Source organism: Scatophagus argus, chromosome 4 (assembly GCF_020382885.2).
Source record: "Scatophagus argus isolate fScaArg1 chromosome 4, fScaArg1.pri, whole genome shotgun sequence".
NCBI classification, from domain to species: Eukaryota; Metazoa; Chordata; class Actinopteri; family Scatophagidae; genus Scatophagus; species Scatophagus argus.
In genome coordinates, this window is record NC_058496.1 from 15,907,120 (window position 1) to 15,915,266 (window position 8,147).

The window sequence follows — 8,147 nt, forward strand, 5'->3', positions numbered from 1 at the left end:
ATTCTGTAAGGGTTATTTTGGTATTTTCATTTTTTCCTTTATGCTAATTTTATTAGTGAATGAAAGCTAGCCTATATTGTGGTAGTCAGATAAACTGATTGATTTAATCTGTGGTTTAAATTTTTTAAAATATTTAAGTAATTTGCACAGTTTTATCTTTTTATAGAGAATACAAATAAAATATTCTCAAATATAATATATATTCATATGAATATATATATAAAATATTCTCATTAAATTTAACATTATTTTGAACCTTGAACTGAAGTCACTAGGCACAATTATATTTGGTGATTACATTTAGTATCATTGTGTGACTGAGAAAACAAATTAGCCATGTTTTACACAGACATGTCTCATAGAAAACACTTCTATGAGACATGTCTGTGTAAAACATTTGACAGACTTACTGTATAAAGAATCAGAAAACAAGAATCAACAACAAAAGAATCTTTAAATATTAAAAGGACAATATTTAATTGATGCTGACAGCCTTGACTTCTGATTGCCCAAATAAATTACCTGACCTTGTCGTGTGAATAGACTGGGTCTGAAACTTTTCATACATCATATGATACTGGAGAAGCTCAAGTCCTTACAATGTCACCTGCACACAAATAAAGATGAAGTTTTTTTCCTTGTTTGCAGTGAATCCCTGTTGCTACTACCCCTGTCAGAACACAGGAGTGTGTGTGAGATTTGGTACAGATCGCTTCAAATGTGACTGCACAGGCACTGGTTTCTATGGGGAAAACTGCACTATTCGTAAGTTAACAGCTAACAAAAGCCACTACATATAAGCTCCTTAAAAACTCATGAACATTTTACATCTTGTAGCTGTTGGAAGCTTCAAATTTATAATGCAGATATGAGAGTGGCATCAAATTTTCATTTAAGTGTCTGCAAGAAAGCCAGTAAGCATAAATTCCACAATGCTGAACACAGTCTTTTTCTTTTGCTGAGAACCTTATTCTTTCAGTACAATACTCAGCACTTGTAAGCATACTTGCAAACTGAAAAGCAAATAATTCATTAAGATGAAGTTCTCTTCTGGAGAAAGGAAACTGAGATCCCCACTTACCCTGGGAAGGGAACTTCTAGACACGTACATAGCTTGGGGGCAGCCTTGGCCTAGAGGTTGGAGAAGTGGTTTGATTCCCCCACTGTATGGGGACGAGCATGAAAAATTTGAGTGTGGTGGAGTGATTAATGTGACAAATGCTCCCCACCCATTAGCTGGCTGATCTGCCCTTGAGCAAGGCACTTAACCCCCAATTTGCTCCCTGGGTGCTTGATGCTGCCCACTGCTCTTGTGTGTGCTTCACTGCATGTAATTTGCTGGGTGTTGCATGTGTGTTCAACTAAGGGTGGGTCAAATGCAGAAGACAAATTCACTGTGTGTATGTAAAAAAATATATACTGCCAATAAAGTTGATTCTTCTCCTTCTTCTAGCTGGCTTGAACCTGTAGAATAAGGCCTCTTGGGCTAGTTATATAAAAACCTTGTTCTTTACATCTAAACTCTCATTAAATCTCAAGAACAGTTGTTTTAACATCAGTGTTTTTCAATAGCGGAGTTCTGGACCAGATTTCGCCTCATGCTGAAACCCAATCCCAGCATTGTTCACTTCATTCTCACACACTTCCAGTGGTTCTGGAACATTGTAAACAACTCTTTCCTACGAGATACACTGATGAAATTGGTGCTCACAGGTAGGCACTCATTTGTCATTTTACACTATAGGATTTTTACAGTATGAAAGCAGGTGTACAGACCTCTTGCCAGTAGTTCTGGTCATGTGATGGCGGAAGTATGTAGTAATATTTGTGAAGCATGGATTTTTAAAAATGCAGCTGGTTTTTACTCCATTTATGGTGATCATATTTAATCCAGTCAAAATGTTGGATACAAGCTTTTTTTGTAAGTAAAAGGGTTTCTTATCATGGTTTTTATGTCAAACTCAAAAATGTGCTAATTTAATAATAATAATAATAATAAAGTAAATAAATAAAGTTAAATTATTAATAAGAATTATTGTTAGTTGTAGCTCTAGAGCCATCTGGATTTGTAACACAACATAAGACACAATTAGTCAAATGTATTATTTTCAGCCTCATAACATGCTATTTGAGTACACAATGGATGTTTTTCAGTGGTGAAAGGCATGGATGGAGACATAGTGCTTATTCACTCACTATGACTGAAGTATACATAAATTATTAGACTGTGTTTTCATCATTCAAAAGTCAGAACCAGTGTTATTCCAAGCCCTCCGACCTACAACACCGAGTATGGATATCTGAACTGGGAGTCCTTCTACAACCTCACTTACTACACCAGGATCTTGCCTCCTGTACCTGAAGACTGTCCTTTGCCTATGGGAACTAAAGGTATACCTTTCATGTACACACAGCAAGTCTGTCAACTTATCTGAAGGCAAAGACATTCTGTTTGATTCAGAAGCGCTACATGTTGCAAAATGAAAATAAAATGAAATGAAATAGTGAATTAAAGATTCAAACTGTGAGGTAAAAGTGGCAGATAAACATTCAGTAACAGAAGAAAAATTGATAGCTAAAATGAAAATTAATGAATAAATAGATGAATGGTTAATTGTTGTAAAATAGTTTGTATAAAGCAATGGTTAGGCTAAGTGCTTGAAAAAGATAGCTAAAGGTAATGTATAAATGGTCAAAACAGCTTGAAAAAACTAATGAATAAATTGTTTAATCAGCTAAAATCACTTACCAATAAAAAAAAAAAGAAAAAGAAAAAACGATGGTTGGTAGTAAGTAATCATAATATATGGTTAAATGTCCATCCACAGGCAAACCTGTTCTTCCGGATCCCAGAGTGTTGGCTGAGCGCTTTTATAAAAGAACCAAATTTCGGCCAGACCCTCAGGGAGCCAATCTAATGTTTGCTTTCATGGCCCAGCACTTCACTCACCAGTTTTTCAAGACAAACCATAAAGTCGGAAGGGGCTTCACTAAGGCTTTGGGACATGGGGTGAGACACACTTAATCTGCACTAGCTTTTTGTTTAAAGCTCACACATAAAAGACAATTCTGCATGAGTGTTGATCCGCCACCTGTGTGGTTAAGGGTTGGTTTTATTTTAGGGAACTTAAACTACCAGATCAGGCTTAAATATAGACCATTCTTATGGTAAGGGCAAAATGGTTTTTGTGATTGGAAGTCATTAATATTGGACTGTTTTTCTGAAGCTGTGTAAACTTTACCACTGTGTTGTGCGCCATTTGTGAAATAGGTTTTCTCTCTCACACACTCAGCATACAGTATTTTTGGTTTGCAGATTTTTCCCATGAACTGAATTTTTGCTACTCTACCTCTGTAACTAGTTTCTCATGCAAGCATGCAAAGCGGTGGCTTTAATAGCATCATTGCATGATAGCTGTTACTTCCACATCCACATGTGAACCCTCAGGTGCACCAACAGCCTGAGGACCTGGTTTAGTTAACACCCCTTTTCCCAGCATACTCACAACCAAAACAATTTTGAACTCTGTTAGGTACGTTCAATGGTAAGCAGGAGATACTCTCAGGCCAGTGAATTCAGCCAGGCATAGACACCACTGACTGTAAATTAGAGGTGGCAGAATGTGCCTACAAATCCCAAAATGTTGTGATACGTTGGCAGCATTTGTCTTGCATTATTTCCTGTAGTTCAAAACTCTTTCCTGAAAGGCTTTGATATTTCAAATGTGTTATCAAAGTTTTGTCACTGTGTAGATTTTTTTTTTATGTGAATTTTTAAAACATCACACTTTCCTTGTTGAGACAATTAATTGATAGCCCTTCTTGTCTTCTTTGAGGTATCTGCTGGAAATATATATGGAGATAACCTCGGGCGACAACTTCAACTACGACTTCACAAGGATGGAAAGCTGAAATATCAGGTGTTACACCAACAAACGTGGAGATTCTTTATAGCACTCAGATGATGTGAACATCCACGACAACAACAGCAGTGGTGAAATGCAGCAGTACATTTACTCAAGTATTGTACTTAAGTACAAATTTGAGGTACTTGTGCTTTACTTGAGTATGTTATTTTCATGTCACAATCAAATGTAGGCACAGCTGAAAGATTTTCCTGACTATACTTACTTGCATACTTTTACATAAGTAAAATTTTCAGTGTAGGACTTTTACTTGTAGCAGAGTAGTTTTGCAGTGTAGTGTTAGTTCTTTGACTTAAGTCAAGGATCTGAGTGCTTTGTCCAACTGCTGAAGAACAGTATAGGTTGAACACTGAGGTCAGATTATACATTACCCTCTCTAGCTTGATGAATAATTTTTTTTCCTGGGCAAAATAATTAAATAATTGAGAGAGTCAGATTATCAGAAGCGATGTACCTGCGTTTATTTCCTGAACTTTGGTCTCTCTTGACCAAAAATTTCATAAAATAAATGGTGCCCTGTGGAGTTTTTGACAACTAGTATCACTATGGACCAATCTTGTCTACTAATCTGTTTTCTGTTTTGATAGTATTGTGCAGAAGACCACACGTGCAATAATAGTATACTTTAAGTATAAGTATATATAGCATAACTATGAAACTCAGTATTATAGTACTGTGGAATTAAGGTTATCAACACTCATGAGAGAATAAAATAATTTAGAAAATGTTTAGAAACCAATTATAAGATTGTGTGAAGAAGCGAATGATTTGAGAATGTTTTTTGTCTAAATTAAATATTTTGCTCATACATTTGTTTTTGTTTGTTCACAGTTAGTAAATGGTGAGATGTACCCTCCTACAGCATCTGAGGTCCCTGTGCACATGGTGTATCCTGAAGACTTCTATCCAGAGCAGCGTCTGGTCATAGGTCACGAGTTGTTTGGCATGCTGCCGGGCCTCACTATGTATTCCACCATATGGCTGAGAGAGCATAACAGAGTCTGCGACATCCTGAAGGCAGAACATCCCACTTGGGATGATGAGCAGCTTTTCCAGACTTCCAGACTTATCATAATTGGTAAGTTTAGTTTGTAATCAGCTGACAAGATGGGTGACTGCAACCAGAAGCTAAAAAAACAACTTTTCTGTTTAATTCTGTCTTTCAGGGGAGATTATCCGCATTATAATAGAAGAGTACGTGCAGCAGCTGAGTGGGTACATGCTGAACCTGAAGTTCGACCCCGTTATGCTTTTTAATGAGCGTTTCCAGTACAGTAACCGCATCTCTCTGGAGTTCTCCCATCTTTACCACTGGCACCCACTGATGCCCGACAGCTTTATCATCGATGGAGATGAAATCTCACACTCCCAGTTTCTCTACAACACCTCCATACTCTTACATTACGGGGTGGAGAAACTTGTGGATGCCTTCTCACGACAGTCTGCAGGACAGGTAGATAACTACCATCTACTGATTGTTTACAAAAATGTAAGACTATACAAGAATCTATCTTAAGAGATCCAGCCATTTTCATTCAGGTCTTGATGATCTTATTATATGGCATTTACCTTTTGTTTGATAAGTTGTTTGAGAGTCCATTAAGTGCACTAATTGTAATAAAGCTTTTCTAAATTAATAGTGGGTCCCTAAAGCATTGGTTAAATAAGAATTTTCAAGTATAAAGCATTTACATGTGTATTCTCTGAATTTATATTCAGTGGACCTCTCATACAAGGTGGATATACACAGATTTTGTTTTTTTAGTTTGAGAACATCTGGAATATTGCTTTATTCGCATTAAGCACATTTTCAAGAGCATATTGTGGTGGATTAAAGAAGAGTTTTGATTTTAGGTTTGGTTTTAGTGGTTAGATAGAAAAAAAATAAGTATTGAAATATAAAATAGCATAATCTCCTTAAAGATGTCAAGTGCAACATATAAAATATTTGCTTCTCATAGTTAAGTGCAATTGGCAGAGTCCTTGTGCGTTCTCGAACATGCATTTTAGCTAGAAGTGGAACAGCTATCATTTCGCCTTAAGCAGTCATGAGATTTTTTCTGAAAAATTCTTTAAGAATTTACGGTAAAAGCCATTTGATGTTCAAGTGTGGTGAATGTGGTGGATCCCAGAGGAAGTTCAAAGTGAGGTATTTGATAGAGTCTGCTGCATAATCAAACATACCTAATTGCAAAATCAAAATATTCCAATAATTTTAAAATTAACATTTTCTTTGATTATCTAAACATCACTGATAAAAAAAATCCAGTATGTCTCACATATGTAGTTTTCAGTTTACTGCTGGAAATTGATGTAATATTTTTCTGTCTTACAGATAGGTGGTGGCCGCAACTCTCATGAAAGCCTCCTAGAAGTCTCAGAAATGGTCCTCAAAGAGTCCAGAGCAGCACGTATCCAGCCTTTCAATGAATACAGGAAGAAGTTTAAGCTCAAGCCATATGCCTCTTTTTATGAATTCACTGGTAAGCTGGAATGATAATCTATCTGTTGCTTATTTAGAGCATGTTTGTGTTTGCTTCCATTGTTTATTCTTCGGTTTGATTTCTTTCAGTTGACTAAAGGTAAAATTAGGTAGGAAATTAATCTTGTGTTTTGTTTTTTTATTGTTTACAAAACAGATGACAAGGAAATGGCCAAAGGCTTAGAGGAACTCTATGGTGACATAGATGCTCTAGAGTTTTACACCGGCCTTTTACTGGAAAAGGCACGTCCTAACTGCATATTTGGTGAGAGTATAGTGGAGATGGGTGCTCCCTTCTCCCTGAAAGGCCTGCTGGCAAACCCCATCTGCTCCCCTGAGTACTGGAAGCCCAGCACCTTTGGGGGAGAGACTGGCTTCAATATCGTCAAAACAGCTACGTTGAAAAAACTGGTGTGCCTCAACACCAAGTGGTGTCCCTATGTGAGCTTCCATGTTCCACGAAACGAGGAGGAGGCAAAACCAAGAAATCCATCCACTGAACTTTAATTATTAATTCTAATGAGCTCTAATATGATTATTTTAACAGAGCCTTGTATGGTAGATAACAGTATTTTCAAAAGCATCCTAAATTGTTCTGTTATTATAAAGTTCGATAACTTTAGTTAGTTCAGTCTGCGTTAAATTACACCTGTCATTCCTGCATGTATTTACCATTGGTGTACAGTTACAGTTTTGAGTACAGTTTGGATCTTGTGCTTCTGAACTGAAGTATTTCTAAATTGTGGTATTGCTATCCTTACTTAAGTACAGAATCCAAATAAACTGTTTTCAGCTGTCCACAGTTGTGTTCTACAGGCCTGTTCCTAAAATAATGGAAGTGATGAGATTTGGAGCACATAGTTACAGTTGGAGCTTTTAATAACATGCAGTAACTTACATTTTAAACATAAAGCATAACGTTCACAAGTATTTCTAGCTTACTTAGGACTTTGGTTGTTTTGTCTAAATGTTTATTGATACAGCCCCTCTTACCCTCATTTGGTTTCAAAAAGGTGTAACAGTCAAGTAGCTTGATTTAAGAGAATCAGCATGTCACTCAAATGCAGTTACAAAATACAAACAAAACAAATTATTTTGTGACAAAATTAAGTATTCTTGGTTGTTTCATCAAAGAAGTCAATGCTGTACTACACATTTAAATCATACTATACTCGAACTAACCCATAATCAGTAACACATTATGAAAGAAGTGAAACATGTAAATCCTATATAAGTAATAGTAAAAACATTACACATGTGAATTTGTTCTTTCATGTTTTTTCAGTAGGAAAATAATCAAATGCAAAAAGTAAAATAAAGTAGTAAGCAGGACAAGAGGTTGTGTTCAGTTGTACTATCACACTATCACACTGTAACAATAAAAAATGACAATAATTATTGTCAAGACAGGGAGTAATACAGAAAGTGCAGTGCTAAAGCTATGGTATAAACATTTTCAAAAAGATAATGAAAGAGAAAAAGAAGATGGTAATACAGACCATTGTATTTTTTTTTTCAAGTAATAGTTCAATACCTCACATTCACCTTTTTGCTGAGTTAGAGGAGATGATCAATTCAACTTTCTCATCTGTGTGGTCAGTATGTGTTCAGCAATTAGCCCAGCTTATCATTAATTTCAAAAATATGCTTAGCAGCACATCTAAAGCTCAGTAATTAACATATTGTACAGTTGTATTTTGATTATTAATCTGTACAAAAACAGGAATTATTATTGTTAT

At 36.0% G+C, this 8,147-nt stretch overlaps 1 protein-coding gene across 3 annotated transcripts; it reads left to right on the top strand.

The window, feature by feature from the left end:
* The first annotated feature begins 613 nt into the window (after positions 1-613).
* LOC124057349 (prostaglandin G/H synthase 1-like) lies at positions 614-7,632 on the top strand. Of its 3 annotated transcripts, none has more exons than XM_046385469.1 (9): positions 614-765; positions 1,573-1,713; positions 2,248-2,391; positions 2,829-3,010; positions 3,837-3,920; positions 4,758-5,004; positions 5,093-5,379; positions 6,262-6,409; positions 6,566-7,632. In XM_046385469.1, the coding sequence occupies exons 1-9, from the start codon at positions 624-626 to the stop codon at positions 6,913-6,915; spliced, it is 1,725 nt and encodes a 574-aa protein (XP_046241425.1). In that variant the 5' UTR covers positions 614-623; the 3' UTR covers positions 6,916-7,632. The 3 variants fall into 3 exon arrangements, with proteins under 3 accessions (XP_046241425.1, XP_046241426.1, XP_046241427.1); XM_046385470.1 differs by having other exon boundaries at positions 5,093-5,266; positions 6,260-6,409; XM_046385471.1 differs by lacking the exon at positions 2,248-2,391.
* Positions 7,633-8,147: the final 515 nt, after the last annotated feature.